General features: G+C 34.0%; 1 protein-coding gene across 6 annotated transcripts in view; it reads right to left on the bottom strand.

The window, feature by feature from the left end:
* IL6ST (interleukin 6 cytokine family signal transducer) overlaps positions 1–17,082 on the bottom strand; it is a 48,382-nt gene that overhangs the window by 5,799 nt on the left and 25,501 nt on the right. For all 6 annotated transcript variants that reach the window (XM_074328939.1, XM_074328935.1, XM_019743234.2 and 3 more), the window contains 10 exons: positions 14,835–15,001; positions 14,170–14,324; positions 12,513–12,672; positions 10,340–10,422; positions 9,468–9,678; positions 8,511–8,693; positions 6,366–6,467; positions 6,050–6,196; positions 5,628–5,768; positions 1,870–1,966 (listed from right to left, as the gene is read on the bottom strand). In XM_074328939.1, the coding sequence (XP_074185040.1) occupies positions 1,870–1,966; positions 5,628–5,768; positions 6,050–6,196; positions 6,366–6,467; positions 8,511–8,693; positions 9,468–9,678; positions 10,340–10,422; positions 12,513–12,672; positions 14,170–14,324; positions 14,835–15,001 (1,446 nt within the window). The remainder of the gene's footprint in view (positions 1–1,869; positions 1,967–5,627; positions 5,769–6,049; positions 6,197–6,365; positions 6,468–8,510; positions 8,694–9,467; positions 9,679–10,339; positions 10,423–12,512; positions 12,673–14,169; positions 14,325–14,834; positions 15,002–17,082) is intronic.

Genomic DNA, 17,082 nt, shown 5'->3' with positions numbered 1-17,082 from the left:
TAAAATTTACACAAAAAGGCAAAGAACTTAGCCAAAATAATTTTGAAAAAGAACATACTGGAGGAATTCCACTACTTGCTCTCAAAACTTACTAGAGAGCCATAATAATCAAGAGTAGTGTTGACATAAATAGACATATAGATCAACGGAACAAAATTGAGAGTCCATAAATAGATCCAAACCTATATGGACAATTGATTGTGACAAAGCACAATCAAGGCAATTCAGTGAAAAACAGATAGTCTTCCCAATAAATGATGCTAGAGGGGCGGCCGGGTGGCTCAGGCTGTCAGAACTCTGTATGCCTAACGCCAAGGTTGCCGGTTCGATTCCCACACGGACCAGTGAGCTGTGCCCTCTATAGCTAAGATAGTGAACAACGGCTCGACCTGGAGCTGGGCTGCCATGAGTGGCTGGCGGCCAACATGAGTAGACGGCAGCCTCTGAGAGCTGCCATGAGCGGCTGTAGTTGACCAACAGTCAGCGACCGACTGCCTCGGCTGGTGGGGGGTGGGGAGGGCTGTGGGGACGCACAATGCTCATACCAGTAATACCAACATGGGCCAGGGAGCTGTGTCCCCCACAACTAGACTGAGAACAACAGCTTGAATCGGAGTTGGGCGGGGGGGGGGGATGGAGAAAGGGGGGAGGAGGAGGAAGGAAAATAAATAAATGATGCTTAATGACAAGACATCTATGGGAAAAAAATGAACTTTGCCCCTGACCTCATGCCATGCACAAAAATTAATTCTAAAGAGCTCATCGACATCGAGCTAAAATGATTAAACTTCTAGAGGAAAACGTAGAACCTATTTGTGACAAATGGGCTAGGCAAACATTTCTCAAACAGGACATAAACCACAAGAACTATTAAAAAAAAACCTGATAAAATGAACTTCATCAAAATTAAAAATTTTTCCTTTTCTAAAGTCATAGTTAAGACAACAAAAAGGTAAGCCACAGACCAGAATTTGCAAAACATATACATGACAAAAATTTTGTAACCAGAATACATATATAAATAAGAACTCTTACAGCTCATTATTAACAAGACACACAATCCAATCTAAAAATCACTAGAAGATTTCAAAAGATACACCTCAGAAGAAGATATATAAGAGGGCCATGAAAAGATCCATTACTAGTTCTCAGGGAAATGGAAATTAAAACCACAATGAGAGCACTACACACCCATGAGAAACAATGGCTGAAATGAAAAACCTTGACAGTACCAAGGGCTGGTGGTGATATGGAACAACTGAGACGCTTACATTGCTGGCGGGAATACAAGGTAGTACAGCCACATTGGAAAACAGTTTAACCGGTTCTTATAAAGTTAAATATGTACTTACCATATGACCCAAGAATCCCACTAGTAGGTACTCAAAAAAAATGATAACATATGACCACACAAAGATTTGTATGTGAATGTTCATAACAATATCATTCATAATAGCCAAAATCTAACAAACAACATGAACTTCCATACACAGATGTATGGAGGAACAAATTTTGAAATATCTATACTAGAGAATACTATTCAGCAATAAAAAGAAAAAAATCAGTATATGCAACAACATGGATGAATCTCAAACATGCTAAGGGAAGGATGTCATACACAAAAGCACAGTCACAGAGCAGGTATGATTGCCAGGGGTTAAGGGAGAGGACAGAATACAAAACAGAAGTGAGGAAACTTTTTAGGGTGATAAAAATGTTCTCTATCTTGATTGTGATGGTAGTAATACATCTGTATAGAGTTACAAAATTCATCAAACTGTACACTTAAAATGTATGAATTTTACTGCATGTAAATTATAGCTCAATAAAGCTGGGTAAAAATGCGAAAATATGAATAAGGGTACTTACAGATCTCGTTTATTAAAGCAGAACAATACTCCCAAAAGGGTTGTCAATAGGAATGCCAAGCAAACAGGCACAACTATGGCTTCAATCTCTCCTTGAGCTAAATCAAAAAACAAGATAGGGGTAAGTAGGCAAATAACTATTCACATATATGCTAAAGAAAAACAATGCAGCTTCCCAACCTGATTACAGGCATCTCATTTTATTGTGCTTCACTTTATTGCTCTTTGCAGATACATTTTTTTTTGAAGACCCTTCACCAACAAAAAATTATGACTCACTGAAGGCTCAGATGATTGTTAGCATTTTTTAGCAATACATTTTTTTGATTAAGATATGTGCAGTTTTTTTAGGCCAAATGCGATTGTGCACTTAAAAGACTACAGGAGAAACATAACTTTCAATATACACTGGAAAACCAAACAAATAGTGGGACTTCCTTTATTGCGATATTCACTTTCCTGCGGTGGAACTGAACCTGTAATTTCTGAGGTATGCCTGTACTATTAAAAAAGATGAAATACCATCCTATTTCTTTTTACAGCCTTTTCAGACTTACAGGCTATTTTTCTTTGGTAAATCATATCCCAGCCACTTATGCCTTTACTCAGTAACCTGGGCACATAGTAAGCATAAAACACATATACGTATGTTGGTTGGGGGAATAAGATGATTAGTTCAGTTTATTGGATAATCTACCCAGTAAATTAGAGCTTTCATACTTAACCATTTATTACATTTATGATCTGCACTCAGCAGAATATTAGCAAAAAGTTATCTTTGAGTTTTATGAGTACTGGGTAGAACTGGAAAAGCGGTAAAATAATAATAATTGAACTTCAAATGTAACTTTCTACAGGGAATAAAAATGCAAACTTCAGATAATTTTCGAGAGTTATTTACTATTTTCAAGAAGATGTTATCTCTCCTATACGGCTAAGAATTTTAAGAGAATCTTAATAGGCACAGGAATGGCAAAGGAGGAATATTATCATCTAAAAAGCAATAAGCCTAAGATTCCTAAATACCACATGAATCCCCTATCTGCATTTAATGGAGGGCTTATTACTAATTGGCATAATTTATATTGGAGATATTTTTTAATAATTTGCCTTATGGTTGCTTCTGGTTAACTCCTCCAGTCCCCTTTTTAATTAGTATTTTACAGGAAAAATGTATGAAAGTAACATTGCAGTCACATGCTATTTACTTAATCTTTCCACCACACATATCTCTTTGTGAGTGACTTTCTATCCTATGAAACCTAACAGAAATCAAGAAATCAGATCAATGCTCAGGAATAAACTATAGGATGGCAAATATTAACTCTTGAATGCTAACGTTCTCACATATACGCTGAAATTCAGGCAGAACCTTCCCTTTATTCCTGCTAAACTTCTGCTTATTTTCATGCCTTGGACCTTTGTGCATGCTGCTCCAAGATGCCTTCTTCCTCCTCTTTCCACATCCTAACTTCAAGACTCAAGTACAGTCTCCTCCACAAAATCTTCTTGGAAAGTGAAACTCCACACCGTACTGACATCTTTAAACTCCCACTCTATTTACTGTCTATATGGCCCAAATGACTCTCCATTTTTTTGTTTACTTAAGTCACATTTTCAACTAAGCTGTCAGGTCCTTGGGAGCAAAGTCAATGCTATGTGAAGAAGCCATAATAGATCCATAAAACAATAGAGAAGTCAAGTGAAAAAAGCAGATAATGAAGTAATACTGATAATTATTACCTAATTTTGGAAAAAATGTATGCATAAAAAGATTAGGATATACAAATTATGTTAAGAGATGATTTGGATGAGGGATTTAGGAGTGACTTTTCTTCCTCTTTGTATTTTACTATATAGTCTAATTTCCCTATGTTGAACATTACTTTTATAAACAGGATAATATTTTAAAAGGTTATTATTTTTATTTTTCTGAAGATCATGGCACAAAGTTTTATTTCAAATATTTATTACATATATATTTTATTAACATGTCACTACAAATCTTATCCCAGAAACTATATTCATTATTGGCCATCACAGCAAAATTCTGGATCTTTTATTGTCTATTTCATGTAGTTGCTCATCCATTTACATATTCTCATTTAACAATCATTTAACCAACAAGTAATATAGAGCTATCACTGAGTGTGTTGGTATTTGGCACTGGGGGTTACAAATATAATTGTAATAAAATAAGGTAATTTCTATAATGATTCAAAATGTACTACGAACAAGAAAGAATGCTGCTTAAGTCTGCTTAAGGAGGGCCAAAGGAAAAGCTAAAACAAACGAAGCTGAGGACCTAACACAGGGCAAAGCACCGGGAAAGACAGAAAAAGATGAGAAGCTTAGGGTGAATGAAAGAGATTATGAAAGGGCATGCACAAGCAATAATTAGAATGTATGACCAACAGGACTTGATACTCAGCTTATGTGAGCCAAAAAAAAAAAAGCTAAAAATCGACTAAAATTGCATCCAAATTTCTGGCTTTGGCCAGAGTTGGATAGTTGTGGCATGGAACAAAGAAAGATAAGTATATATGGGAAAGAACGAGAGGATGGCTCAAGTCGTGAACAGGGAGTAGACAGACTGAATTGGCAGATAAGAAAATAGAGTCAAGAACAGGGCTCTGGAGAATACAAACCATTAAAAACAGAACAGAAAAGCAGACCAAAAAGGAACTAGCCGAGAGGAAGAGACTCAAGAGAGTGCCATTTGAAATACAAAAAAAAAAAAATAAAGGAAAAAAGGTTAGAAGAACCAAGGGAAAAGGCAGTTCCAAGGGTGGAGAGGCCAACAGAGTCAAATGCTGAGAAGTGCAGGAAAAAAATATGAAGACTAAAAAGCATCCATTGGATATGACAACTAAGAGGTCTTCTATAAATGACATCAGAGAGGTTTCAGTGGAATGGTGGATTGGGAGCCTGGTTTCAGCAGGTTAAAGAGTGAGCTGGAGGGGGCGGCCAGATGGCTCAGTTGGTTAGAGCGCGAGCCCTGAATACCAGGGTTGCTGGTTCGATTTCCCCAGTGGGCCAGTGAGCTATGCCCTCCTCAACTAGATTGAAGACAATGAGCTGCCGCTGAGCTACTGGAGGGGTGGCTGGATGGCTCAGCACAAGCTCTCAACAAGGTTGCCGGTTCAATTCCCTTATGGGATGGTGGGCTGTACCCCTTGCCACTGAAGACTGAAAACGGCTACTGGACTTGGAGCTGAGCTGCGCCCTCCACAACTAGACTGAAGGACAGCGACTTGGAGCTGATGGGCCCTGGAGAAACACACTGTTCCCCAATGTTCCCCAATAAAAATTTATTAAAAAAAGAGACTGAGCTAGAGGTATGCAGGTAGGGAGTGCAAGAGTAGACTAGTCTTTCCAGTAACCTGCCTATAAAAGGAAGGAACAAGAAGGAAAGAGACCACACCCAAGTTTTGCCAGTGGAAAAAATGCACCCATATAGAAAGATACACAAATTCTTTTGGGATTTATTAGGGTATAGGTAGAATCATGACTGAAACAGTTAAAGAAACCAACAAAAAAGGTGAGGAAAACTATTTTCTATAGTTTAAAGAAAACAATTAAAACCAGATAAACAACACATAAATGTCATGATTTCTGAACACTTCATTTCTATTAATCCAAAGATGTACTTTTAACAAAATTTTAGCATATAAACTAAGTCCATTTTTAGTCTGATTAAATTTTAAGAAGAAAAAGAGAAAAGGAAGAAAAGGAAGACTAAATGTCATTATTTCTTACCAAACTTTGGTGTAGTAAAAGTGAATTCTGGACCATCCATTCCACCTTCGTCTGTGTATGCTGCCATTCGTACCATATACAAAGTGTCACTAGTTAAAGAGGACAGTGTATATTCTGTGTGGGAAGAATCCACATTCACAGCTGGAAAAAATCAATAATTATGCTTTATTCGACTATTCAATGTTTTTGCTTCATATATTTGACATTGTGAAAGTACTAAAAAGAAATAAAAATATATTTTACCAGAAAACAACTTTCATAACTCTGACATAATATCCTTCTTTTATAAGCACAACATAATATTTAATAGAACCATAAATGCAACCATAAGGCATATTCTTAGGTATCTCTTTTCTGAGGTGAGACAGTATTTGAAAGCTTAAGAAAAAAACAGTCTGATTCTTATTAACTGATAGTTTTACCGGTTTCATTTCCAATGTTGGTTTTATAAAATATTGTGTAATTTCTGATAAATCCATTTTGAACATCAACAGGAAGCTGGTCCCACTCTAAGACTGCTTCATTTTTCCCCACTTTTTTTGTCCGAACAGTAGGTCCTTTGGAAGGTGCTGGAATAGAATAAAGGTATTTGCTAACTGAAAATCATTAGAATTAAGTAAAATTTCATTATCATAAAGTTATTTGAACATAATGAGACATATCCTTATTTAAAAGGAATAAAACGTCTTTTTTAATACAAAGGTCAACATTTTTCAAAGAAAGTGAGTTTGGACTTACGAGCTTGTTTAAGGTACGCCTTTATAGACTGCGGGCTTCCTGGTCCACTGTCATACACTGGAGTAACTGTTATCAAATAACATTTGCTCTCTGCTAGGTTCCCTAAGGTAAGAATAGTAGATTAAGCATTGTTTTTTTCTATAACGAAAAAGCCTAATTCCATTATTTATTTTTACATTATAATTTCATGATCAATAAACTTTCTTTTAAAACTGCAGCTTTTTAAGTAAGCATTGCCTTTTGTGTACTGGATTTAAGCTTAGTAAAGTAAGACTGTTTGTGAAAGTAAAAGGTTACTCTTATTGCCAATACAGTGGATAAAAATTTATAGTCAGTAAAAGTAATGATTGCATTTATATTCAGGATTTATAAAACACTGATCTCAAATTATCCTGGGTCTTACTTCTAGTTTGACAATTTTTGTAAATCTTACCTAATTCTCTGGTATCTGCCTAATGATCAAGATTCCACTAAGTAAGAGCTAGAGAAAGTACAAATGGCCCTGGTTTGTCAGGTAACTGGGAGAAAAAGAATTAGTGTTATTTCCCCAGAAAGTAACACAACTTTAAAAGAAAAAATAATCTTGAATACTTATTTATAATCTCTCCAAATTAACAAACTTTTCTATTCCTTTAGCATACAATAGTAAATGTTTTCTTTTTATAAAGCATTTTATCTGTCCACATCAGAAAATAAGGTGTTATACTGAAGTTTATACCTTCAACCGTAATTTGTATTTCCTTAAGTATTATTCATGAAGTAATGTATGCTCTGTTGCTATCTTTTTTTTTTTTTTAATTAAAGTTTATTGGGGTGACAAGTGTTAGTAGTTACATAAGTTTCAGGTGTACAATTCTGTAATACATCATCTATATATCACATTGTGTGTTCACCACCCAGAGCCAGTTCTCCTTCCATCACCATATATTTGATCCCATTTTCCCTCATTTACCACCCTCCTCCCTTACCCTCTGGTAACCATTAAACTATTATTGTCTGTGTCTATGAGTTTTTGTTTCTTCATTTGTTTGTTTTGTTCCTTTGTTGTTTTCAGTTTTATATACCACATATCAGTGAAATCATAGGGTTCTCGACTTTTTCTCCATTGCCATCTTAAACAGAGTAATTTCACCTTTTCTTGATAACTCAATATTATTAATTAATGATTTTTTTACATTCTGCTGTAATACAGTGATGTTATCAGAGCTACTGATCCCTGTGCAACATGAAGGTCTCCAGAGCCTATGCTGGGTTTTGTTAAAAAGCTGCTACTGTCTAGTTATTACCAATCTGTCTCCTCTCTAGCTTCACCATGCTCTTAATTTGATAAGGCTGATAAACTAGACAGCTGAGTTTATTATTTAATTATAAAATTTATTATAAAATTGTAGTAAATAGTAGGTTAATGAGGGCCAAACACTCTATTTTATGAATAAAGCTTACAAACTTTACTTTGTTGGTATGGCATGTATGTCTGCTTAGAGCTTTTTTCTGATTAATCACATTATTCATAGCTGAATTCTATTTATCCTTCTTTACTGAAAAAACATATATAAGCTGAGTGTTTTTGTTTTCTCTTTAAAACTGTTATAACACTTTAAAGCCACCTAACAAGTAGTACCTTAAAACACAGAGCAATCCATTTTGGAGTTCTATGATATCATTACTTCCTGTCCTTAATTAGTATTTCCAGTGAAAATACACAAGGAAATCTGAGTTCTAGGTATGTTTCCCCCATTTGACAGCTGTAAGAAGTTAGCAAGTCATCCAGATGCTGTAGGAAAAATATTTTCTCACTGAAGGATAAGGCAGTTAAATCAGGTACAGAGACCATACAACTAGTTAGCAGGAAAGGTTATATTTCTCTCATAGTTTACAGTTTTGTGATCAAAACAATACTGGAGTATACAGAGAAGATAGTAATACCCTACTTTGTCCATAAACAGATCCTGCAGTTCATAGAGGTTAAGTGTGACTTGTTGAGAGTCACATATCTAGTAAACTAGATGTACTAGTAACTATGATAAACTGGAAGTCTTTTCAATGGACCATAATGCCTATAAAGCAGGAGAGAGTATATAAAAGAAGACTCTATCTAAAGAGTTAAAAAAAGTGTTTCAATTTAAATATTTAAGTTAGGTATACCTCTTAAATAGGTGCGATGTACATTACCATCTTCTTGTTGCCAGTCTGGGACGCAGGGTGATTTATCTGATAACACACACCACTCAAGTATGTATTTGTTTATGGATTCATTTGGAGCAGTCCATTCTACCCAAAGCATGTTATCTTTGGGAAATGCTTTAAGATCCGTTACGGGGCGAGCAGCTTTAAAACAAAGTTTGAATATCAATATGAAAAATATCATTTAAAAATTTGAAATTGTGGTATTTTAGATTCATTTTCATAACCAAGTGATCTATCTTGCTATCAGTTTTTGTAGCATATACCAGGGGAGCAAAAAAAATGTACACACATTTTAAGAGATGTTATCTATGCTCAAGCAGTAGTTCGCCATAATCAGAAGTGTCTGGATGCTGATGGTAACCACTTTGAGCACCTCTTGTAATTGCAGAAGTCAAACGTGACTTGTATTCATCTTTTGTTATCAGTATATATTGAGTATTGTAATTTTAATCCAGTTTTCCTTTCTAAAACGTGTATACCTTTTTTTGGCACCCTCTGTATTAACATGTATAAAAAAAGCACTTTATTAAAATTTATAGGTAATCAATGTATTTAAAACTTAAATTCTTCCTTTTCCAAAATTCTTCAAATGCTCTGTGTATGTAAATTGCAATTGTTCTTCTTTGAAAGCGACAGATAATATATTTAAATCATAAAGTTCCCAAATCTTACAACAGTATTTTAAAGAAACAGATAAATAATCAGAAAATGCTTATTAAGGAGCTTATAACAAAGTTTAAGACAGCCATGTAAGGATGGAACAGATTATTTGGCTGCAGGCTGATTTGTAAAACTATGTTCATCACTGATACTGAGCAGACGGTCTTAGAATATTTATGTTTTTTACAGGTGCCCTGTCCATACCTAACTACCTTTTCCAACCCATCAATCAGCCCCCATCTCACAGACACAAACCTTGAAAGTCATAGGCAGGGATAGTTAAAACAGATGCATCTGATTTGCCAACCAGATTTCTTGCTGTCAGAGTTGCTATGTAGCGATCATTTGTGAGATTTACAGTCAGTTTTGTGTCATTAACTGTGTAATTTTGTAAAGGTGATTTCCATCTTTTGAGAGTCACTTCATAATCCAAAATTTTTCCATTGGCTTCAAAACGAGGCAATGTCTGTAATAAAATATTTTAAAAACGTATTTCATAAATCTTGAATAATCATTTCTTCATGTTCATGAATTCTATTAGGTCAAATCTCTAAATATTTATTGAAAGGGATTGGCAATCTCATTTTACTCACTACTAAAGTAAAACTATTACTGAATTAAGAGTAAAAGCATGACTTCAACTAAGAGGAAAAGTAGCATCATTTTGTTAGCTTTTAATTCTGTATACAATTCTGCACTGTAGCTATTTGGGCCTAAATTATTTTATGCCTGAGTATTTTTCTTTACCTGTTTTCAGAATGATTCAGTCATGGACATTTATGGAGGGCACAATAATTTTTATTTCCTGTTAACAGCATACATTTTGATTAACCCAAATTATTATTTCTTGAGGCACTCAGAAAAGTTCAACAGAAAACAAGGGCCGCTTCTTACAGAACTTTCACAGAACTGTGCTCAAGTATCTATGAGGTATTACCTGCAGTTTATGAACCTGACTTCTGGATAGTATATACAAAGTTTTGTATTTCTATTTATTAAAAATAGTTATCAAATGCTTTGCAGGTATTAATATGAATAAAAATTTAAGTTAAAAGAACTCCACTCATACCATATAAAATGTATTTACATAAGAGATAAAAGAATCATACATTATGTGATTTTTTTACCTTCCATATGAGTTGTACAGGTCTACAGCCATGAGTATGGGATGGCTCCATCTTATACCAGAAACTTGGTGCCTTGGATGGTCCTAAAGAAATGACATAAACTCTTTAAAATAAAAGTGTTCATTATAACAGTAAAATAAAATTCTGGAAATTATTCTCTTACTTTGTTTTTAATATTCTTGCTCTCCAATCACATGGTGTCTTTCTTTATACCAGCATTTTTCCAACCCAGCATGATATGTCTGGGTCTTCCTTTAGCCGGGGTGATAGTGTGATGATTTAGATTGTATCAGACTCTTTTGTAATCTTAAAATTGTAAAGCTACAAATATGTCCTAAGATGCTATCACTATTTTTTTAAATTAGTTTCAGGTATACAAAACAACCTAATGATTAGACATTTACACCCTTCACAAAGTGTTAACTCCCCCAATCTGCTACCCCTCTGACATGTATATAACTGTTACTATACCACTGACTATATTCCCTGTGCTGTACTTTACATCCCATGACTATATATGCATCACTATTTCTTATTGCTAAAAATAAAATTGAAAAATCTTAAATATATGCTTAAAACCCCTATATGTACAAATATAAGAATATAAAACAAACTTAAACAAATGGAGTAAATATAGTATAAGTTTATTACCTTATGTTGGGATGATTCAGTATAACAAGATATAATACAAATTAATTCACAAGACTGTTGTGATAATCACCAACCATGTGAAAAAAAGCACTTTATAAACAAAGTATCAAATGCTAGTAATTAGGTTTTTAAAATTCCTGTAGGATCAACTGATTTAAAAAAAGTTATAAGTATAATTGCAAAATATGTTATTCAATAGAATTTAAAAAGGGATCTGAATAAAATCTAAGCAATGATGTGCTGATCATGAAGAGAAGAGGTAATTATAGCTGATAAAACAGAGGAAAGAGCAACAGCAAACTAGCAGGCGGGGATAAGGCTACCGATGCAGGGGGTTCAAATAGATAAATTCGTAAGTACAAAAATACCCGAGTAAAGAATATGAAATTATAAAGAAAATTTTATGGGCTAGAAATATTTCCTAACATCAAGTGAACCAACCTAGAGGCTTCATTCACTAAGTTAATGGTTCATAACTTTTTGGGATCCAGTCGCTCTCTTTCATTTGACAAAGGTTATGTACCATCTCCCCAGAAAATGCAGAGGCGCTAACCAGCATATTTTGTCTACATTTTAAAGCAATTCAGGAACTGGCCCAGACTGACCCAAATACTTTTAAAAAGGCCTCAAGAATCCAGTTTAAGTATTCCTGGCCAAGACAAAGGAATCCAGTTGAGGACCCCCAAACCAGCAACAGCAGGATTCCTTTCTTTCCTGGTATTTATGAGTATGAGAAAAAATTCCTAGTGGAGAAGAGTACTTTACTTTTCGCCTCTGACATTCTCAATTCACTACCTATTTAAACCTCTAGTAGAGCTGGAAGTGAAGGGATATAGTCAGTTAGGGGAAGTTTTAAAACCATGATTGCTGCCACTGACTCCTAAAGGGTGAAGATTATGACAGGAAAATGTTCAAAAAGAAAAATCTACATGCTATAGGACCACTAGTTCTTGATGGCTACAGAAGAAATTAGTAATGTTAGCTGCTTTGGAGAGGGAATCTTTCTTGAAACTGTACACCATTTTATCTATATGTTTTTAAATTGCATTATCATGGGGAAAAAATGAAAATGAAAATCAACCAACCAACCAAAACTTAAGGATCTTTTTCCAGGGGTTTATCAAGTGCTGTTAGAAAAAAATGAATAAAAAACATAGCACAAATGTCTTTTTTGATGTAAGGGTTTGAGGTGTATTTTGCTAGCTAGTGTGATTTTAATGATTCAGGATATGATTATCTAATTAGGAATAGCTATGGACCACTCTTCTTTAATAAAATGTCCTGGACCTATCAACTATTAAGTCATCATTCCAGGAAATTTTAATTAATTAGGTATCAAATACATTCATACCATCAACAATGCACACTAAATTTGGTATCTTAATGTTCTTAAAAATAAAAGTCCTAGTTTGAATAAACTTATCACAATATAAGCAATAAATAAGGTCTATATTATTAAAAGCAGACAGAATTTAAGCCAGAATTCCAATACCTTCATTTCTTTATATACTTATTTACTTACTATCTTCGTATGTAATCCCACTTTCTTCTGCACTCCAGTCACTCCAGAATCCTTTACCATCTTCCTTCATACAGCGAATCCTAAAGACATATTCTGTAAAAGGTTTAAGGTCCTGGACAGTGAATGAAGATCGGGTGGATGCTGTATCTTCAGGGGGAATCTGAAAACAAAGCAAATCAACCAATAAAAAAACCCAATGGTATTTATCATAGGTCTTCCAAATTACATAAGATTTAGAAATGAATTTAATGAAACAACACTAATAAATTAACTCAAGCTCTGGAGAGAAATAAATGCAAGTCAAAAATCAGTCAAAATCAAAGTTAATAGATTTGGGAAGTATGAAAACATCTTCTATTTAATTCTTTCTTCCTTTTCTTTATTTTCACTTCTTGCTTCCATCAGGCCTATGACACTAGGTCTCAGCAGGAAAAAAAAAAGGCACGTTCCAATTAGAACTTAATTCAAGGAGGGTTTACTAAAGGGAATATGGGTAGAGTATAGTGCAACCTTAGATAGTGCAGTCAGTACTCTGGAGCTTACAGCTGTTACCACCCCTCGGCCCAAAAGGATAAGGGAAGGTACCAGAACCTAGAAGAAAAGGGTTAGAGAGGGTTAACTTGAGAGGAGTAGTGACCTTAGGTTGAGAGACACTGGAAGCTCCAGGGAGGAAACAGGGAAAATAAATATGCTGATCTCACTTCTATCTTTCCGCTCTCTTGCCAGGCCCCTTCCTTACATTAACCAAACTCAATAGGAAACTCGAGAAAATGGGAAACTACAGATGAAATCCATACAGGTCAGTATACCAAGACAAGGAGTAGGGTGGAGAAGGATCTGGACAGGCAAACGGAAGACACACGCACCCAATCAAGAAAAAGAAAAGCTATCACTATAGATAAGCTTGGTTTTCAGGAAAAAAGAGACTACATATAGACAAATAACTACTTTCTTTCTACTACTCTAAGACTTTAATACTGGATACAAAATAGGTGTCAATCTTTTTTGTACCAATGAATTAAAACTCTGTCTCAAAAGATATTCTGAAGAATTTCAGGTATGTATCCCTCTCTTTACAACATGAAGCATTAATCCATTTTGATTTACTGCTTTTTTTAATTGTATTCTGAGCCCTTTAGATAAGTGGAATGGAGGACAGAAATAGTAAGGTCATGGGCTCAATTTCCTTATGAGCTCATTACTGCAAACAGAGAAACAAAACAAAAGCATACCATTAGTGATAAATAGAGTTATAACAAAGAATAGTATCAGGATCTCAAAGCTATGGTGAGAAGACTTTTTAAAAAAGCTCCAAGTATTTTTCCTGACAGCATTATCTTTGGGTCACTGTCCCTTTCCTTTTCAGTCTTACAAGATCCTTCACTTAATTTGCTTCTTATTGTGTTACTTTCACTTCCCATCAAAAATGCTATTCCCTATCACCCTGCATCACTTCCATATTTCACTTAAAAGCTACTATATTTAGCAAAACTTTTTTTTTCTACCTAGAAGTCTTCCTATTTGCCCTTGCTTGAAATTGATCGGGAAGAGGTATCAAGCAAAATATTTCACTTAAAACATTCAGGAAATGATTAAGACTTTTAGGTTAGAAGGTTACAAGAAAAACTATTTGAACAAACAGTAACTTTGAATTTACCTGGCTCCAAGTGGAAGCATCTTTGGTCCTATACTGAATGTCGTATTTCAGTTTCATAAAACTCTTAATACTTGAGTTGATCCACGTCAGTTTTAAGATACTAGACAGTTCCTCTGAGTTGCTGACTGATAAATTATGTGGTGGAAAGGGCTTCACTAAAGAATAAAATAAATCCTAATGTTTATCAACTTCTTACACAAACTCAAATATACTCTTTATATCTTCTTTCTTTCACAATGTTCATTTATTCTCACTAAATGAACTAATATCTCTGAAACCAATGCTATGCCATATTATTATAATGGAAAGAAAAAGCCAGTTTATTACATTTGTTAATCTTTTTAGGTTCAGATATCAAAACACAATTAAATATTTATAATATATAAAATTTTTAAAAAGCAATAAAAATGGAACTTGTATACTATGATTATAATCCTGTAAAATGTTTGATAACTGAACAAATACCTGAAGACAACATTCAAAGTAAAAATAGCTGTTACTACTGTGGTTGGATTATGGATATTTTTCTTTTTGCCAAATTTAATTTAATGTATTGATAAAATAAATTTGTAAAAGTCACTAAGATAATAAAAATGCTTATTTTTACATTAATTAAAATCTTAAAAACTACTTTAATAAATTCTCAAATTCAGGTTTATAACTACCTTTATCTATAGGATCAAAATTGATATGATCTGATGCAACTTTCCCAAGTGCATTTTCTGCTTCTACCCAGACTTCAATGTTGACAAAATATACAGGAGAATAATCAACAGTGCATGAGGTAGGGTTGTCACGTTTTGTTTTACAATCATCAAACTTCTCTGTTGCCCTAAATACAAAAATGGAAGAATCGGTCATTAAAAATAGATTTGAAAAAATTAAGAGTGAAAAAGGTTACCTGACAAGACTTTGATGAAACCCAGATTGTTACAATTTAGAATAAATAAGTTGATTCCCATAAGTTTGGAATAAACTGTTGATAACTAAAAACAAAATTCTTAAAAACCTGCTTTTCTGTAAAACTGAGTTTAATTTGTATATTAAACACAAAAGTATTTTCAAATTTTACTCCAAGAATATTACATTTAGAATGTTATGCTCTATCCCTGTTGACCCTTCTACAAAAATTATCTATTTCCTGTGGTCTGTATTTTGTCTATTTACTGTTTCTTTCCTTTTTTGAAACAGAATCCTTACTGCACCAGCAATGTTTTTAAGCACTATATGCTTTTCTAAGCACAATATGCTTGGAGAAGATAGGATGGGGATAAAAATTTCATCCCAGAAAGTTCTCTTAGCCTCTTTCCAGCTGAATCCAGGCAACCACTTTCTGATTTCTACCACTACAGAAAAGTTTCAAATGATGCTATTGCATTTACTTACATATGTTTTTCCCCCCTCATTAGTTTGCTCATTTATTCTATTTTTTAAATTCCACATATAAATGAGATCATATGGCATTTATCTTTCTCTGTCTGACTTAGTTCACTTAGCATAAAGTAAGTCTCTAGGACTTACATATGTTTAAATTATGTATCAATTAAGAATACCTATACATACACATTATTTTTTTAAATAGAAATGATAAATCAAAACCAAACCAAACCAAAATAGTTATAGAGGGAGGGAGGAAATAAGGTACAAGAGACAGGGAACTGAGACTTCTGTTAATATACCTTATTTTATAAATCTGACCTTTTGGATTAACTAGTTTATAATTTTAAGAAAATTCCTAAAAATAAGAGCAAAACGAAACATGAACTCTTGTACTGAGTTGGCGGGATAACACATAGAACTATTTCAAGTATCTTCAATATAGTAATTTAACTATATCTTTAGTGAAAGAAAAACAATCTTAAAATTATTTTTAGGATTTCACTGAAAAGGCCTATAAAACAATGACAAACCAGTAGCAACAAGTTTCCCTACCACCCAAACTGTAGTCTGTAAATAATATTTCACACTAAATGGAACCATGGCTAGCTACTAGGGAAGAGATTAGTTTTAGGTCTGGGGCAAGAAATATATCAAGATGAACCTGGAAAACCACGTCATATCAGAAACCAAGGAAGCTGATCATCAAAGACTAATGAAGCTGTGTCAAAAGGATGAGCCAATCTAAATAAGTTTCCACTAACCAAAGGTGGGACAATTTAAGTATCAAGAAGAATGATAACCATAATGTATTGAAACACATGAAATATTTTAAAATATGAATTCATAATGAGGGGAAAACCTCTTCATTATCTACCTTTGTAAGATACCAGGGAACCAATTCATTATAAAACTGGTTAAAAAAGGGGAATATTAACACCATTTTGTTTCTCTTATATGAACTGTACCTCAAAGTAACCAATAGTTGATAAAAGAAAGTTTTAAGTATTTCAGGTTAAAAACAAAAAGAATACCACTACTGTGCACCTCACATACAAATAGTGATCACTGATAACTGCTGAAACCTTTAAGTAAAAAAGCTATTTGGAAGTAACATGGTTAAATCTCTAAAACATTCAGCTGAGTCATAAAAACCTTTCACAAAAGAGCAAATACTGTCTGATTCCATTTATAGGACATTCTGGAACAGGCAAAAATCTATAGTGAAGAAAAGCAGACAAGGAATTGCCTGGAGGGACAGGGTGGTGGCTGGGATTGACTAGAAAGGGGCATGCGTGAACTTTCTGAGAGTGTTAGTAATGTCCTGTATCTTGACGGGTTTGTTACACAGGTGTATGCACTAGTCAAAACTCACTGAATGACACATTTAAGATATGTAAGTACATTTTAAGATATACATAAAGTTTACCTAAAAACAAAAACATACCTAGTTAATTATATCTAATTAATGCTGTATATGCTAAAATTTTAAGGGTGAGATACAAATGTCTGCAACTCACTTTGGAATGCATAAAA

This window comes from Rhinolophus sinicus, linkage group LG03 (assembly GCF_036562045.2).
Source record: "Rhinolophus sinicus isolate RSC01 linkage group LG03, ASM3656204v1, whole genome shotgun sequence".
NCBI lineage: Eukaryota > Metazoa > Chordata > Mammalia > Chiroptera > Rhinolophidae > Rhinolophus > Rhinolophus sinicus.
The sequence above is the reverse complement of the archived record's forward strand: the minus strand, read 5'-3'. Positions and strand labels throughout refer to the sequence as shown.